Source organism: Chaetura pelagica, unplaced genomic scaffold (assembly GCF_000747805.2).
Source record: "Chaetura pelagica isolate M959 unplaced genomic scaffold, ChaPel_1.0 scaffold147, whole genome shotgun sequence".
Taxonomy (NCBI): domain Eukaryota; kingdom Metazoa; phylum Chordata; class Aves; order Apodiformes; family Apodidae; genus Chaetura; species Chaetura pelagica.
In genome coordinates this window covers 3,042,262-3,061,325 of record NW_009954194.1, presented here as the reverse complement: position 1 = coordinate 3,061,325, position 19,064 = coordinate 3,042,262, and the positions used below count along the sequence as shown (strand labels likewise).

Here is a 19,064-nt window from a genome sequence, read left to right as displayed (position 1 = left end):
TTTTCAAAAGTGTGAACATGCCACCTGCTAGAGTATGTGCTTCATCTTCATAGCCCTGTTTACAGAGTGACGACATGGACAACGTATTACCTTGCTTTAGAGAATGCTCAGATGTTACTGTATTTACTTAGTTGATCACAGATACATAGAGTGGCTTGTAAAATGTGTAATTATTAATTTATATTCCAGAAGGCTCATAACCTGCAGCCTCAGTTCTCCAGACACGTAGATGCTTATCAGTAAGCACATGATATCAAAGATGTTGTTCATGTATTTAGAGTTGAATACTAATGCTATGCTTACAGTTCTGGGCCAGCATTGAGGTAACAACACGATAAATGACAACATTATGTGAGGAAGGCATGTGGACTTCAGGCTGGACTTCAGACCATTAGCTAAGAAACTAATGAAAGATCAAAGACTATGCTGTTGCATTGCTTAGGATGTGGAATTTCTAAAATTCATTGCAACTTCTCATGGTTTTTTAGCTCTATTTTCTGTTCTCCTTTGCTCAGTAACTAATATGACCTGAATACTGATTAAAACACTCCCCTTAGGTTGGCAACTTGGCAGTATAGCCTCAGGCACATGTTAACAACTCCTTAGAAAGTGTCTCAGGGTCTTTTGGTATTTCTGCATCATTTAGCATAGCATTGCATTTATACACAAGTTTTGTCTGATGCTGATTAGCCATTAGATTAACTTTTTCTAAAATAAAAGTTAAATAACATACTTCTCTGTGCTGCTGGGTTTATTGTTTTGTTTTGTTTTTCCAGGCTGCAGCTGGTTTATACCCATCTCTTGAAGTCTAAATGTGAAAGGTGAAAAATGCTCCCCAATAGTCAAACAGAAATGGAACAAGAAGTTTGAAATGAGAATTAATTGTACACATTGTACTTGCTGCTATTGTGACAAGACTTTAGAATAGCAAATGTCAGTATGTAGGTGCTTCAGATATTATGTATCACTAATAAACTATTAATTGCAAATATCAACAATATAAATACTCTGGTTGCCCTAAGAAATACTGAGTTTTGATTCCAGCCAGACTAATGTGGGGTCAGTGTCAAAATGCTGATCATCAAATCAATTAAAAAAGACAAATTGTGATTTTCTGACCCTGATATCCTGAAATACACAGAGAGCTAAAAAGTACAATAGTTTGAGTTACTCTCTTCATAGCAATACTATAGCAACACGATAATTCAATATATACAAATGCAAACAGACTAAGAATTGGGGGGAAATTTTGTTTTCACTGACCTTTGTAGGTTCAGAATTTGTTCCAGGTGGATGAAGGTCAAGTTCCTTGCACTTCTGGGTTGCTGCAATCCTGCGCTTGTCGGTTCTTCTTGCCACACCTTATTTCCCCATCCCTTGTGCAGATAGTGGCACTTGTATGTCCCCATACCTAGATCAGAGACCTGAACTGGGCCAAACCAAAAGAAATTTTTGTCAGGTTGATTTTCAATTAAATGAATGCTGGCCTGTTTGATGGGATTGTTAACTGAGCTCAGGGCTTGGTGCAAAGGATTGGGAATATTTGAGTGGAAGGTTGCAAAATCAGCAATGCAGTTTTAGATTAGCTTCAGCTATCACAGAGCTAAACTTTGTTTATTTCTCTCTTTTACAGATTCTCAGCTTTATCAGAGATCCAAGGGAAACTCTGAGGGAAAACTTGAGTGTCGTGAAACAACTGGAATAGTAACCACTTGTGCACTTGACATGCCTCAGCAAGAAGGAATGGTTGCAGAATCCTTTTCTCTGTATTACCTCTGTCTGTTGAGAAAAACTGTGGGAGCCCTAAAAAGCCAATAAAAAGTAAAGGCTGTTGACACTTTAGGCTGAAGATTATACACAGGCCTTTCTGGAAAGGCCAAAGTTCTGTGCTTTTCTCCAAGATATATATTGTTAATCTCAGATGTTCTGAAATACAGGCTTATCTGTTAAAATCCTGTTGTTTGTCCCCTTCTCCAGAAGCTATGTCCCTCTCTATGTTTGAATCAATACAGCTTTACCTGAAGCTATTAGTAATACAAGGATATGTTATCGTTACACTAAATTTTACCTCAATGATGGTAGTTTTGTCAATAACACTGACAAAAGATGTGTCTCTAGTACCCTGAGCTGTAGAAACAAAAGGGATATGGAAAAATTTGAAAATAATTAAAAAGTAAATACTTCTTTTATTGTATCAGCCCAGTCTGTGTTTTTACCAGTAATACGGAGTTATGTTTTGGATATCTTGTCAGGAAATGTATCAAAAGTAATCTGAGGAGATGGCAAAATAATTAACAGCTACAGGGAAGGACGGTGTTTTGATACATGATCACGTTAAATTGCACAGAAATACACTACAGGAGTATAAAAGTACATTTCAGAGGCATAGACAGGAAGGTCCACAGGGAGGCAATTAGCTCCTTTTCACCCTCCTAAAGGGGACAGTCATTGAAATTAAGAGGCAAATGATTTAGAAGTGATAGAAGGGGTGTTGTTTAATTAACCCCTGGAATTTTTTGCCACAGGCTAACTTCCAGTCGAATTCCTTCACTGAATTCAGTCACTTACAAAGATAACACTTAAGATGATTAGCATACTCTCTGTCATTGCTTTAAGTAAGAAGAAAAACAATTGTTTTCCTGATGAAAGGCATAAAGCACACACCAACTGGAAGTAGGTGTAAATTCCTCCATGTGAAACATTACTTGAATGTATTGTGGAAGTTGTATGTCTTTGAGCACAAAGGTTTGATTGGTGTCTACAACATGATATAGGTTATGGACTACTCTATTTTACTCTATTGAAAATTATCCTGACTGAAACTGATGAGCTCATGCTCTTTGTAATGGAGGCCTGGGAAACCATCTGTGGTTATACCTCCATATTTCACAACAGCCTTCACCAAATGAAACGAGGCAATTTACAATTGACAAAATTGTTGAGCAGTTAAAGCTCCCCTCTTCCTAACAAGCTTAAATGGCATAAAAAAGGTTCTTTATTACATCTGGGATGACAAGACAAAGTTGTCTTGTAATGGAATACCTTACAGATTTGTTACAATGACTGCTATGCTGTAGATTGTCTGGTGTTGGCAATGTTTCCACGTTTGCTGCCATGCACAAGGGAAGCTGTACCTGTGTTACTCCTAACAACAAAAGGAATACATAGCTTCTAAACCAGGCAAGCTTTTGTTCTTCCCAGAGACATATTATGCACTGCCTGTAGTGAGAGACAGCTGCAAATAAAATATGTGCCTTTGTAAGTGCCTATGGTTGATTTGGTCTGACAAGAAAGGCTGTAATGTTTGGTTACAATGCTGTTATATCAACATGAGGAGAAATTTGCAGCTATATTGGAGACAAATAAAAATACTTGAAATTTATCATCATACAGAGAGTTTTAGCTGTTTCAAAAAATAATTAATAGAATTATGGCGAAACATAGACTTCTTAAAAAAAGTGTTGGCTTCCCGATGTCACTCATACCTGGGATACCCCTAGCGGTGAGACAGTGTCCTTCATTTGCTGATGCTTTTGATGCTGTAATATGGGATTCATATTTGACATCAGCATTTTATTTTGTGTCGTGGTGCTCTCTCCTACATGTTGGCTTTTCAGCTGGTAATCAGCCACTCCATTTATAGTTGTCACGTTTTGCTGGTGACCTTATCTCTGCTCCCTGTAGCATACCATGAATGCCACTGGTAAGAACCAAAATAATTTCAACTGCTATGTGACATTGCACACTGTGAGATACAGCTCTCTGGGATGCACTCACTCCTGTGCTATTCAGTGACTTGCTTGGATTTGGTGTGCTCTGATTTTGGTAGCTGGAATCCAAACTCAGATTGACAAAGCTGAGTGTGTTAAGGAATGCTGTGTAGGCCTCTAAATAAGGTTGCCTCATTTTCAGGTGTAGTGAATACCTCCATTAAGAGGGGTGTGTATGTGTGTGTTTATGGGAACCACCGTAAAAATCAGACCTATAAAAGAAACAGCTTAAAGTAATTACCTCGAGGCACCCAAATTTGAAAGCGTCGATCTTCTCATAGTAGCTTGTATATAACTATGCCTATAGCATAGTTAATAACATAAGGAATATTATATGTTCAGGCACGAGAAGGTTCTTCCTCCTAACATTACTATTAATCTTGTACTGGATATTAGATTGCTTTCTAGGCATTAGAATCAACACAGTTTCTTCATTTTACATTAACAAGCTCTTTAGGAGTTGGGTTTTGTTCTCATTAGGAGAGCAGAACTGTACTCTTAATTAAGCAAATGAGGCAGACAAAGACTGACATATGCAAATTAGAAAAAAGCCCGGTAGGCAAGAGGAGCAAAAAGAGGCAAAAGACTTCAGAAAAGCAGTAGTGTCACAGAATAATTCATCTAACTACAGGGAACTACTGAAATGACTGTGGTGAAAGGTTTACATCCTTGTAAACCTTGTAAACCTTGATGTGATGGTGTGTCCAGAAAAAGATGTAATGCAGTGAGCTTTACTTAGAGGTCTGGAAGAGGGACTGTCTCAACTCCAATATGTAAACCATGGAAATGTTCAGTTACATGGGGGATTGTTCAGTCTAACAAAGGGACCCCCTAATTGTGCAACACTTATGAGAAAGTACTTGAAATGAAATCCAGCCATGTTGATTTGGAAAAATTTCCATGCAGTGAAAATTCAATTGTGAACTCTTTAAGTAGCTTCCAGAGATTTTGTTTTGTTTTGTTTTTTTTGTTTTGTTTTCCATGATTTTGTGAGTTTGATTTTTTAGTAGAGTCTGAAAAGATAGTCCCACTGAAAGGTGAATCAGAGCTTCCCCACTGAGAAGCTCCTTAAATTAGATTAGATTAACTCTATTTGTAACAGGAGGTTTAACAGCATTTACTGTCAGGGACATTAGATTGTCCTGTGGGCCTGTTTATTAGATGACATCTCATTATAAAAGGAAAAATTCTAGAAATGATTGAGTTTGTGACACAGAACATTTCCTGTAGATGTTCTCATCTTCACTTCTTATGGCAAAACCATGCAGAATCATCAGTTTACTGGGAGGAACAGACTGTGGTAAGGGTAACAATATTTTAAGCTGGAATTAATAAAAAATTCGTCTGCTGATTTCAAGAGTCAGCTCAAGCACATGCCAATAATGCCTTCTCACATGTTTATCTTTAAGCATCCTCTATAAAATACAGTAGACTGAACTGTATGTGCTTGTGTAGGCTTGTTTGTTTGATTGTTTTTCCTACAGGCTAAACAAATTCCTCTTCAAAGGAAAAAACCCTTTGTTTCTCACTTGACCCCTGCTTTAGAAAGTTTAGATGGTGAGCAGTCCTGTGCACATATGAATGTCATTCACTCTGCTCCTGACAACTTCTTCTAGAGAACACTGGAGAGAGCAGGTAGCAATTTAGGCAGTCTTGGTGATGAGAGACAGTTAAATGAGACATACCTATTAAAAAAGATAATCTTCTACTACTGAGTAAAGCAGAGGAGTCAGGACATTAAATCTGTTTTTATATAAACTGACTAATATATATATATATAATCCATCTCTTGTAAAGCTCTGTAAGATCCCGTGATGAAAGACTTTTCATAAATGGCTGAGAATTACAATATGAAGTAAGCTGTCAAGAAATATTGTCATGCTTTAGAGATCACAGGTATCCCTTGAAAGAAGAAGCTGTAACATCACTCAGAAGCCTTTATGAACCTGCTGTGGCTCTTGCAAGACTGGCAGAGATTACCTGGGCTGGCAGAGAGTGTGAGTGGTGTGTTGTGACTGACCCAAAAGCAGAACTGCATGCACGGTGTTCATGTAACCTAGTGAGAGCCTGACCTGAATGTTTTCTAACTCATATTCACTACTTGATAATAAAAAGCTTTTATTATTGGATAAAAGCATGACTAATTGTGGTTGAAATCAGTTGAAACTGATTAGTATTATCCCTGCCTGACATGCTAAGGTTAGGAAGAGGAAACACTTTCATGGCTGTTTCTCCTGAATAACTCTATGTTGGATTGATACAGCTTCCCTGGCCAGTCACACCAGGACATGGCTATCCTGCAACAATTACAGTGTGCTCAATTTTGGTGTGCACGTTTTGGTGTGCATGCCCTCCAACTGATAGTTATAAGACATAAAAATACATTAATTCTGGCTCCTTCTGTAGAATGGCTCAGTTGTGTAGTGAAGTAAGATTAAAAGGCTATTTGTGAGATTTGATACATTTAGTGCCTAAAGAACTTTTAAAGTGAAGACACAAAATACACAACAAAGAACACTACCAGACACATTCTAGAAAATTTCAGTAGAATACTGCTTAAAATAAAATGTCAACTCTTCTCCAGTTCTTTGGCCTCCTTCATACACAGGTCAACCTTTTTTATTCACAAGAGTCTGATTTAAGAGACTGCATGTTTGTCTTATACCAAAACCAAGTCAATCTGTGATAGGGTTTCAAAATAACTCAGCACTAGCTTTAGAGTAGAAGGCAGTGGTCTTTGTACTCTTGACTTCTCAAGCAGAAGTAATAAGCCAAGGTGGGCATTTTTAAAACTACTCACCTAATCACCAAGAAAGATCTTGGCTGAATAGTGAGAAGCAGGGCTTCACTCCAAGGGAGTGTTCTCTCTAGAGAACGTTTTCCTGCCAGATGTTTAGAATTTAAATTGCAGAATTAAATGTTTTGGAAGAGATGTTGATTTACTTAAGATATGACATTAAGAGCTGTGACTGTTAAAAACAAAGTTAAAGGAACAAAGAAAATATTCCAGGTTCAAAGTTTGCTTTTAGCCTCTAATAGCTGGAGTTAACTAGTAGTTTAAACACTACCATCCTCATTAAAAACATCATGTGGATTTATAAAGAAACTGAAGAGGAACACAGATAATGCTCTAGATTAGTAAAACTCAACGGTCAAAAAGTCAGTGGCAACAATATAGTTATCTGAGGTGAAAGATTGCTTTGTTTCAAAGACTGGCTCCTCAGACATGAAAGGTTTTGGTAGCTTGAATACTAACTGCTTTCATTTTAGTTATCATAGTTGGTTTTGAAGCAACCTAAATAATGCAGTTGTTTGCAGTTCTGGATTACCTCTCAGAAATGTGTGCAAGCTTTCTATTCATTTATCAGAAGTGCTATAAAATGTTTTATCACCATCCCTGAGTGCTTGTTTAACAACTCTGGGGCTGCTATCTGTACATGCCTACGGAATACTCTGGCTGCTTTGTCTGGTTGTCCATTTGCAGGTTTGCCTATCTGTCTGTTGAAGAACTTGGCAGTTTCACTGCCAGATTATGTGTGACTGTGACTGCTTTCTGAGTGGCACAACGTTTTGGAACCTAAAAAAACCTAAAAAACCTAAAAATCCTTTGGAACCTAAAAAGCAAACTATCCTATTGATCTTTCAGTAACATTAAACATTTAATTTGCATTATATGATACAATGGTAGCAGAAATAATAATAAATTACTGTATTTTTAAGGACAGGGTAACTGTAGCACATAGTTATTAGTTCTCGCAGTTTATATAGAAATTTGTGGCAGTGCAGAGAACTGACTCTAAATATATAGAAATTTGGGGTAGAATTCTGTATAAAATGAACCTTCTCTTCAGGATGAAGTGTCTTACAGAATCATGCCATGGTTAAGGTTGGAAGGCAACTCTGGAGATCATCATGGAGATCAACAGGGTCTGATAGAGTTGCTTAGACTAGTCAGATTTTGAGTATCTCCTCGCTTGGAGACACCACACCTTCTCTGGGCCACCTGTGCCAATATTCCACTATCATCACAATATAACTTTTTTTTCTTATGTTTAAATGTTATTTCCTTTATTGTTGCCTGTTGCCTCTGGTCCTGTCAGTGGGCACCACTGAAAAGAGCTCCATCCTCCTTGCGCCCACCCTTCAGATATTTCTATAAACTTATAAGATCCACCTGAGCCTTCTCTCTTTGGTGGTGAACAATCCCAGCTCTCTCAGCCTTTCATCATAGGAGAGATGCTCTAGTTCCTTTAGTTCTTAGTGGTCTCTCTCTCTAGACTCTGTCTGGTCTGTCCATGTCTCTCTGGGGAGCCCAGAACTGGACACAGCACTCCAGATGTGTCCTTTTCAATGCTGAATAGAGGAGAAGGACCACCTCCCTCAGCCTAGTGGGAATGCTCTGCCTAATGCAGTCTAGGATTAGAATAGAGTATTTAATAAAATTGTTTGGGTTGGAAGAGACCTTGAAGATCATCTAGTTCCAAGCTCCCTGCATGGGCAGGTACAACTCCCATTAAACCAGGTTGCTCAAAGTCCCATCCATCCCTCCTTAAAAACTTCCAAGGATGGGATATGTTCAGTTGGAAGGGACCTTCAATGATCATCTTGTCCATCTGCCTGACCAAATTAGGAAATCAGGACTAAGCAAAAATTAAAGAATGCTATTAAGAGCATTGTCCAGATGCCTTTTAAACACTGACAGGCTTGGGGCATCTACTGCCTCCCTAGGAAGCCTGTTCCGGAGTTTGACCACCATCTCCATACAGAAAAGCTTCCTGAAGTCCAGTCTAAACTTCCCCTCATGCAGCTTTGAATAATTCTCATGCACCCTATCACTGTTACCAGGGAGAAGAGACCAGCACACCCCCCACCCCCTTCACTTCTCCTCCTCAGGAAGCTGCAGAGAACAATGAGGTTGCCTCCCTGCATCCTTTTCTCCAAACTAGACAAACCCAGAGTCCTCAGCCACTCTTCATAGGACATGTCTTCCAGCCCTTTCACCAGCTTTGTTGTCCTTCTCAGGATGCACTCAAGGACTTTTGCATCCTTGTTAAATTCTGAGGCCTGGAACTGCACACAGTACTTCAGATGTAAACAAACAAGTGAATTTCTTGTCATCTTCACAAAGGTCCCAAAAAGGTTCAGCTATTTCCAACAGGGTGGGTAGCCCTGTCTTGTTACAGGTGGTAGCAGGAGCCTCAGTGTGCACCACTTAGGTCTTCCTCCTCCTCCTTGTCTTCCTCCTTCTTCCTGATGGAGCTGTCCTGATCACTGGAGCTGTCTGGGCTCAGATTTATTTTCCTGAACAGCCAGCAGGGCACAGCCAGCAGGGCCAGGCACACTCCTGCACTCCACCAGAATTGCCACTGCTGCAACACAGACCAAAGCACATCTTCCTCCTTTCCCTCAACCTCCTGCAGTAGCTGAATCATCTCCCGATGCAGGTGCTCCTGGCACTGCTTTATCTGTTTATCCATGGCCAGTTCTGCTTGGTGATCATGGTTCATCCCATGCTGGAATCACAGAATCCTAGGGGTTGGAAGGGACCTCGAAAGATCATCTAGTCCAACTCCCCTGCCAGGCAGGATCACCCAGAGCACATCACACAGGAACGTGTCCGGGTGGCTTTTGAATGTCTCCAGCGAAGGAGACTCCACAACCTCTCTGGGCAGCCTGTTCCAGTGCTCTATCACTCTCACAGGAAAGAAGTTCTTTCTGAGATTCACATGGAACTTCCTGTGCTCCAGTTTGCATCCGTTACCCCTTGTCCTATCACTAGTCATAACTAAAAAAAATGCCAGCACAGCACAACTCTTCTTGTTGCCCTTGACATCTCCAGCCAGATTCAATTCTCTCTGTGCTTTGGCTTTCCTAACCTGATCCCTAGCTTCTCTGACAACTCCTCACAGGTTACCTGTCCTGGTTTCTACCTTCTGTAGGCCTTGTTTTAATGTAGGCCTCCTGGCATTTCTGTCTGTCTTCCTCTCTTTTGGGACACATTGCTCCTGGGCATGGAGAAGCTGATCCTTTAATATGGACCAGCTTTCTTGGACTCCTCTCCTCTCCAAGGCTTTGTCCCATGGCACCCTACCAAGCAGATCCTTGAAAAGGCCAAAATCTGCTCTCTTGAAATCGAGGGTAGTGAGCTTGCTTCACACCTTCCTTGCTGCCCTAAGGATCATGAGTTCTACCATTTCATGGTCACTGCAGTCATCCCATTAAGTTTTACATTATCCACCAGTCTGTCCTTGTTGGTGAGAACAAGGTCCAGCATAGCACCTTTTCTTGTTGGTTCCTCTACCATTTGGAGGTGAAAGTTGTCATTAATGCATACCAGGAATGTCCTGGATTGCTGGTGCTTTGCTTTGTCACCCTCCAATGGATATTGGGATGGTAATAGGCTGTGGTTTTGCCTCAATGTGGACCTAGAACCAATGATCTATCTCCTTTTCTGCCTCCCTAATATTCTGCAGCCTTCACACTGTCTTCTTTAGTTTAATCATCTGCAGCAGAGGTCCCTCCACCTGTGCATACCTTTTCTATGCGGGATTGCCACTGGTCCCTGCACCTTGGGAGAGGTCTAGGCATTTCCTTCCTATTGATTCTGGGCAGAACTGACTTTTTCTCTTCCCCATTTCTTCATACTGCATAGTAATATAGGTCTTGAAACAACCCTGTGTGCATCAATTATCGTCCTTTACTATTATAGACATGGTATAATTAATGACTTTCAAAACCCAATTTAATAGCAGCTAGGCTGTGGCTTTTTTTACTGGGGCCCTGAGGACACCAAGATACCTAGTAGTCCCTTCCCAACCCCCCTGGGGCCTCTCCCCACCTTGCTCATGGCCCAGGACCCCATTTCAGCCCCCACCCAGGGCAGTCAGTCCCTGCCCCAGTGCTTTTGTGGGATGCTGATCTCCAGCTCCTTTGCCCAGCCATGAGCCCCCCTGAGCCAGGCTCATCCATGGGCTGGTGGTCTGGCCTTGCCTTATGCTGTCCCCATGCCCAGGGTGGTGCCTGGTGGCTGGGGCTGCCAGCTGCCTTGATCCCAGGCTGGCAAGGCTCTACCCTGATGGATCCTGTAGGGATCTCCTACCCACCCTTGCTGTACCTTGACTTCTTTTTTGCATACTGTATTGCAGCTGGAAGGCTGTTTCAGAAACTCAGTTTACTTCTTATTCAGAGCTTTTTATAATTTTCTACCCTAAAGGTATTAAAAATAATACATAATAATAAAAGTTATTATAATTATAGTGACAAATTGTTCTCTCACTTTGACAGATTTTCCTTTCATAACAATGCAACGATGTATTTGTAACCAATAATAAAATCAGTGCTGATTTGCTATATCAAATAACCCAAGCCACCCTTATGTGATAGGGTCTCCAAATTCAGGGTCATCCTGGTCATTTTTCAGTATATGTTGCCCTAAAGTATGACTGATTGGAATAATACACATTACCCCAGAAAAGACAGCAGAAATGCTTCACACAAGAACATTGATATTTTCCTATGTCTACTTGAAATACTGTAGTTAATACATCCAAGGATTGCTTTTGCCTTTTGCAGGGGTGCCCTTCATTGGCAGCCTGAATGTTATTTAGCACACCTAGATCCTCTTGCCCCCAAAATGCAAGATTCCAGATTATAACAACAGTTTGTATTGTAAGTGCCCCAGGACACAACCATCCTTTGTGTACCTGTGGTCTCCTCTTTGTTCTCTTATACTGACAAGAAATGGGAGAATGAAGAGAGTCTAGACAGCAAATTCCCAAAGAGTGACAAGTTCAGGAAAATGCCACAACACCCTAGGGAAGGCTAAGCTATAATTTTGAACTGTGCATTATAAAAAATATCATCATATTCTAAAGATAATATTTTCTGATTTGAGGGGAATTCTCTGACTGCAGACCACCTGTGGGCCTCCATTGCTGCAGGCTGTGGAGAGACATTTGGTCTGTGCAAGTGACATCTCACATTAGTCAGTGCATGAATAAGCACTGACTAATAAGCCCATTCTCCTGAGCCTTGCAAGTGTCCTTGTTTTCCTTTTTTTTTTTTTTTTTTTTGCATAAATGTGGTTTCATAACTGACATCTCAGTAACTTCAAAGAGCATTCTGATGGTTCTTAGCCAAACTCTGTACAGGATCACTGCTGTTGTTTCACAGCAGTGCAGAAGCAGTAACTTGTAAGTAATCATTAAACAGCACACAATTTTTATTTTAGTACAAAAGACTTCTTGTGCACACATAACAATCTAGGTAAACTCCTATTAATTATTCATTTTTTTATATGTACCAAAAGATGTTTGAGATTTGGGTTAACATTTGTTTTTCCAGAAATTCTACAGCAACACACCTATGCATGTTAGTAATTGCAGTAAGAGTTCAGTATCTGAAGACTACAGGTAGAGAAGGGAGGCACATTTCAGACAAAATATTAATGCAAAATATTTTGTGGGTTTTTTTACCTGCTTTTACATGAAGCACCCACCTCAGACATCACAAGTACAGAGCCCTTTTTGTATACTTAAGTGGAAATTCAGACATTAGCAGTTTCCTCAAATGGTAAGATTGAGGTCTGAGTCTCTCTTGGAAAAACAAAAGTGTCAGAGGAACAAATTATTGTATTAATGATAGAACTAATAATGTCTGATTTCTAAGGCTTTGTGTATTCTTTATACACTCCTCTCACTATATTGTGTCGGGATTCTCATCCTGGGTTCCCTGAGACATTCTTCACACCTTTAACCCTTCACTCCAGTGACCTTCACTTAAAAGGTAACCATCATTTCCACAAAAAACCTCCCTACACATTACCCAAGTACAGCTGTGTCCAGTATGGAGCTGTGTTGATGCTATTTGGCTTTTGACTTTTGAGTTTATACTGAGGCCTTTCCTTGAGAGACACTAATTTAGGTTGCTTTCCTCCCCCTCAAAGACAACTACGTTCCTACAGGTTTCATGAAAACTAGTGAAACTTGTAGGAACCTAATGATCTTTCAGACTACAAACCTGACTGATACTAGACAATAGATTACAACTTATGAGAGCGACTGACGGATGGACAGATGCATGGATGGATGCATGCATGCACACTACAGTTACACAAGCCCCATTTTTGAGGAAACCAGAATGCAATCATGGCTTGCTTCAGGCATATGTTCAAAGTCTAAAAATGCAGTATGACTCGTCTCTTTCAAAACCTAAAAATAGGGAAATGCTTTACTTGTTGTTTACATTTATGTAATAGAAAACAAGTCTGGCCCAGTGGGTCATTAATAAAAATAAACTGTAAAGCACCATTAATGATTTTAACAAAAATAGAGGTAGTCAAATATAACAAATCCTTTTGATATTTTGTGGCAATAGGCCTTACGGTTTCTCTCGTCGTGGGAAGAGAGACAGGTGATCTAGCTGTGCACAGCCACCTGGGATGTGAAAGTTGCCAGTGCTGTGGTTTGCCAGTGGAGAAAAAGCCTTGAGAGAAGTGGGGAGAGTCTAGGAAAGAAAGGAGGAAGGAAGGCAGATTTCCTGCGGGTTCTCAGTGTTCGTGTGAGTGCTCTGTGTGTCTCTGCTCTGTGTGTCTCAGCACGTGTCCATGTCATCTACGTGTGCTCTGTGTGCAACTGCCTGCTTGGATACATCTTCGGCCTCCCTGCTGGTTGGACCTGGGGACACAGAGCTGCTGCAGCCTTGCCTTCCTTGGGCTGTTAGATCCAGCATGATGTATCATCTAGCAGTGATACTCAGCCTACAGATACTAATATTTTCAAATGATAGAGCTGGTCTATACCCAGTGAAATATATTGAAGATTGGCTGCAGCAAAGCCTTAGCACTTTGAAGCACTTCTAAACATAAAGAACATCTATTTAGATAGATTTTTAATTTTCTAAGTGAAGGACATCAGTAGGGTGGTTATGGTTTCCCAAAGAAAGACTTGCCATTATTAAAGGAGCATTTATAAAGGTACATTCTGGCTGTGAAGGCATATTTTCTATGAATAATTATTGAAGAAGACTGAAACAGAACACCTCTAGATTCTGTGTAACAGCATTATTTGGTCTTTGATGTAGACAGACACCATCTGACACACCTCCCACATTCCAGAAAGCCTGACTTCTCTGGGGGAGTGAGCAGAGGCAATGCTGACAGGCAAGAAAGCACCAGGGAGAAAGACCTCTTGCTTCTGACTTGGGTTTTAGCTTACTCCCAGGGCCTTTCTACCAGAGATAAAGGATTTAAAAAAAAAATATTTAGAACTGTTTTCTTTACAGATCCTTGAGATTAGTAGCAAGTGTCAGTTGACGTATAAATGAGTCCAGGATTAGCTGAAACGATGCCATAGTCTAAAAATAAGTGTCTTTTATTTTTCTTTTACTTCAGAAAGCAGTCATGCAATATTAACTTCAGCCCAGCAGAACTGTCTGCATGCAAGTGAAGGGACTGAGAAATGCAGATGATGCAAGAACATGAAGTGTGTCTGGTCCAGGCAGGTGCCAAGACTGCAGAACTGAGTGAGCGTGCTTGGGAAGCAGCAGCTCTGCCATGAACTCAGTGTGGATCTGAGGGAACTGGTTTCCCCTCTGTATACTGGGCTAGGGCTTTTCTGCAGGAACCGTGGTTTATGCAGACACTCCTGTCTTCCTGCTGTACTTCTAGCAGCAATAGGCTGAAAAGACAGGATTTCTTCCTTTGCATCCTTTGCCCTCTGAATGAAACAGAAGAAAGCTTCACAATGACAGCCACTGGGTCTTGCTTAGGGATATGAGTAGTATGACTGTTTGTTTAACTGTATTATGACATTTTGTTCTGGTAAACCAGAATCTCTGCATCAAGTTAGGTAAGAGTTTACCAAAGCAAATCCTGTTGGTTAAACTGATTCATTCCTGCAAAGAAACAAGTCTCTGTGATAAGTCCTCTTGTATCTTTCTGGAAACAGTGAAGTTGCAGGGTGCATGGCTGGAGTGGAAATGTTTACTAAATCCCTTCCCTTAGCTGCAGAAATGAGTAAAGAGGACTGCCAGTACTTCAGATCTGGCAAAGTTAATGTACTGCAACCTTATATGGATCAATGTCAAACCCAGTAGCATCACAGAACCAAAAGCAAGAAAATCCTTTTTAGGAACTAGTTAACATTACACAAAAATGTGCACTATGGCATCAGGATTATTTTGAGAATAAAAATAAACATCATTCAATTAAAGATATAGTTTGAGATGCTGCCAAAATACTGTTCTGCTAGTGCTGTTTGTAGATCACGGAGCACTAATAAATTAATGAAAGAAAGAGTCCTTCTGAAAAACTAACAAGAGCATAATGGCATTGTCAGAGTTTTAGGAAAGACTGTCCAGAGGCAAAATTAAGAAATTTACTGTTACAGTTTAGGAATGCCTGCTTTATGGCTCAATACACTTTTATTTGAAAATGGAGGTGTCTGACAGATTATGCCTATTATTCAGATGATAAATGAACAGATACTGGACTATTTGGATACTCTAATAATTTGTTCGAATGTTCGAATGTTAGGGGTTGGAAGGGACCTCTGGAGATCATTGAGTCCAGCCTCCCTGTCAGAGCAGGACCACCTAGGGCAGGTCACACAGGAAGGCATTCAGACAGGTCTTGAACGTCTCCAAAGAAGGCTCCACAACCTCTCTGGGCAGCCTGCTGCAGTGCTCTGTCACCCTTGCAGCAAAGAGGTTTTTCCTCATGTTGAGATGGAACTTCCTCTGTTCTAGTTTACATCCACTGCCCCTTGTCCTATCACAGGACAAAATTTAATATAAATTTTTTAAAATAAAATTTTCTTTGTGCCATGCTGAAGGACAATGAATCTTTAAACTTGCATGTGAATGAAGCGGAGACCAATGAAATGCTGATAAGACTGAAGTAGGTCCTTAGTCAGTCTCACAGAGAAATGCAAGGCATGCCGAGTGTGAAGAGGATGCTGCTCTGTGGCTCCACAGCAACAGGGTGTGTAAAACTGGCACAATGGGAGGCCCTTCCAGCTTCCCTGCCAGCAACGTGCACAGATGGAGATGACCTATAGCTTTATATACACAGACATAGTGCAGGGGCAGAGCTGTAGGTGTGTTGGGGACTTTCCCAAGGAATCAAGACTTCTCCATAGCCTCTTTTCCGGACCAATCCTCTCTGTTCAGGCATCAGCCTGTGTCTGAAACGACAGTGCTAAAAACAGGCTGAAGAAAAGGGCAAGTATATTTACAGCAACAAGAAGGTTTATCTTCCTAACTATTGCAGGCGCCAGGCGCTGCCAGCAGGGCAGCTCAGCGGCCCCGCCGGGAGATGCGGCGGCCGCGACATCTACTGTCAGGAGCCAAGAACTGGGGCTTTCACACCAGGATCTGCTCCGCTGGGTCTTTCTGCCTTAAAGCAATTTTTTTTTTTTTTTTCAGTCTTGTTTTCTTCCCGGCATCACACTTCCCGCCAGCCCCCAGTAATCTTTTAAAAACTCATTCTTCTAACAGATACTGGGTTTGAGGTTGCAAGCTCCAAATCCATGGTCCTAACTCATGATCTGTCTCTGCTGCACTAACAGCCTGCACAGATGAGCTTGGTAGATATATGGGACACACAGTGCATCCCCAGCTGAAGTTACAGAGAAAATAGCTACCCAGGTTCAGTATTTGTGTTGTTGATGACAAATTTTCTCTTTTACTTTGTTATAGAAAACATGATCAGCTGCCAATCTTGCCTGCCTCTGCCAGCTATTTTATTGTTGGTGGTCTTCAGTGTTCTTATCTCTTTAAATTGTCACAGGCCAAGGACATAAAACTAAAAATATTACATCTATCAGGATTGTTCTTCATGCTCCCAAACATATACAGTGTCAGGGTTGACTGCATTCAGGATGAGGAGGAGGAGCTTTCCTTTAGAAATGGAGAAAAGAAAGGGATTTTCTAGTGGTGGAACTACCACATAAGACAAGACTGCAGGAAAAAGCTATAACCTCTGTGAGCCGACCTTATAATGTCTAAACAATGAAATCTTTTTACTGTGTGCTTAGCAGAAACAGTGTTTTCTATGGGACTCTATGAATTTAGGAACTATTTCCTTTGCACAGTAGGGGAAGAAATGTCTCCGGCACTGGATTTCCAGCTTGCAATATCATACCTCTTCTTCCTCCTGTCCTGAAGATGAGCAAACAGTTCAGACAGATTTACTTGATCCAGTGATATGAAAGTATGTGGATTTTCTGGGTGTTTTACTCTTTAGGGGTTATGCCTAAAAGAAAGTAAAAGCGAAAACCTTGATTTAAAAATAACAGACAACTGAGGTTATTATACTCTTGCTTGTATCTACTTGCCACACATTTAAAGGAAGTGTAAGCTTGGACATCAGCTTAAGCATTAGGTGGGGCTGTTTGCCAGAGACCCTAATTTCCAATGCTCATCCCTAGCAGTGACTTTGAAGGCTTTTTGCAATAATCAGGATTCTAGGACTCACCATCATCTGTGCTTTGGTTCTGGTTAAACAAGTGAAGATGTGGAAGGAATTCTTCAGGCACTTACAAATGTTCATAGGCAATGAAGATGCTCCATCTGTGAGAGTCTTTCTCTAAAAGAAGTCAAAGGCTGGTTTAGCCTCTTGATGAGGATACATTTTAGTCTCACTAGTAGACTACCACTGTGACACACATTATGAGATTAGGTCAAAATTCTGAACTGCAAATAGCTTAGCAGTGTAAACAGCAATGGAATATACAGTTTTCCAGCACATACGGATATTTCTTTATATACGAGTCACCACTGCCATTTTATCAAATTTCCTGCTCAAAAGTAAAACTTTCATTTTTATTTTATTTTATTTTATTTTTCAATTGTTACATCAGTCTGCGAAGAAAGAACATGAAAAGTATCCACTAATTATGGTCTGGAGTCTTCTCTTGCAATCAAGTATTACACAACAAAATATTGAGTTCAGTGACCTGGAAAGGACACATAAATTCAGCTGAAAATGTCCTTCAAGACTGAAGGACTCTGTGGCTCAGATTTCAGAGAATGGTATCATTAATCAGTGCCTGTCTGCAGGGAGAGTCCTCATTCAGAATGACAAGATTCAGAATCTACTCTTCCCCACTACAGTCATTGTTAAATGTAGAGGCAATTACCTGTAAAATATTTATAGTCTCTGTCTGCATTTCTTTTCACTGATACATGGAGATATTCAAAAGGTTTGATGTTTTTGAACTGATGCTCATACACTTTCCAATCTCATCCCTGCTCAAGTTGTCTACTGGGATCTTAGGTTGAGTTTTAGGAATTTCTGCACTTCTTACCAGGCAGAACTGATGAGTTTGTATGTTCTGTGACACTGTTTCCATCAGTATTCCTGGTACCCCCGGGAGTGTACACTTGGAGGCAAGAAGTAGAAGAGATTTCCTTTTTGAAACAACTGCTGAGTAACTCCTGTTTAGTTATTCCTATAGACCATTCCAGCAATGCAGGCAACTTTTGCCATGTCTGTAAATACTTAGCCTTCTCTACTAAGTCGATGGTATCTTTTCACTTCTATTATTAGAATGGCATTATATTCTGCTATTGGTTAGTGAGTTTTCTGCACCCTTTGTGGAAACAGCAGCTTCAATTTTGCTTAAAGGGCTTTTTGTTGCAGCTCCTAATTTAACACAAAGTGTGAGGCTGCCTGCTCCATGCTGGCTGGGGTACACTGCCCAATATTTGGTATTCCACTCTTTCTAGTAGGGCAGAAAATATATGGGTAATCTTCTGACCCTATTCTCCTTGTCTGGCATTACCCTCACTTTCAACTTATCTGTCTTCCTGGTACAGGCATTAAAATCTGCCATACTTTTATATAAACTGCTGGCCTAAACTTTTTTGTAACTACTGCAATCAGAAGGTGATGAAAACTCTTATGTTTTGGCTGATGCTTCCAGGTAGGTATGAGATTTGTCCTCTGAAATGTGCTACGGCTCTTGCTCCAAGCCATAAAGCTCTGGATGGTTGATATTTTGATAGCTGAAAGGCAGAAATGTTTATATAGCTTCAGTCTATAGTGAAGAGATTAAGGCCAGCTTTGTCAAATGTATTCCCCTATGTAATATTGCTTGCTAATTCTAACTTAATTCAGATTTCCAACTTATCCTGAAAAATATGGGACAGTGGTGTCTTTTAAGTTTTATTGTAGGGACAAATGTCAGGATTACATTTGCTAATACCCAGTTATATGCTGCATGGCTTAAAAGCACCCCTCCAGAAGGCAGATTAAGACATGAAAATACTACTATTTGTATTTCACTGAATGAG

At 40.4% G+C, this 19,064-nt stretch overlaps 1 protein-coding gene across 1 annotated transcript in view; it reads right to left on the bottom strand.

The window, feature by feature from the left end:
- Positions 1-8,888, bottom strand: part of WDR1 (WD repeat domain 1) — a 34,166-nt gene extending 25,278 nt beyond the window's left edge. The window contains exon 1 of the mRNA XM_010003133.1: positions 8,723-8,888. Within this exon, the coding sequence (XP_010001435.1) occupies positions 8,723-8,888 (166 nt within the window). The remainder of the gene's footprint in view (positions 1-8,722) is intronic.
- Positions 8,889-19,064: the final 10,176 nt, after the last annotated feature.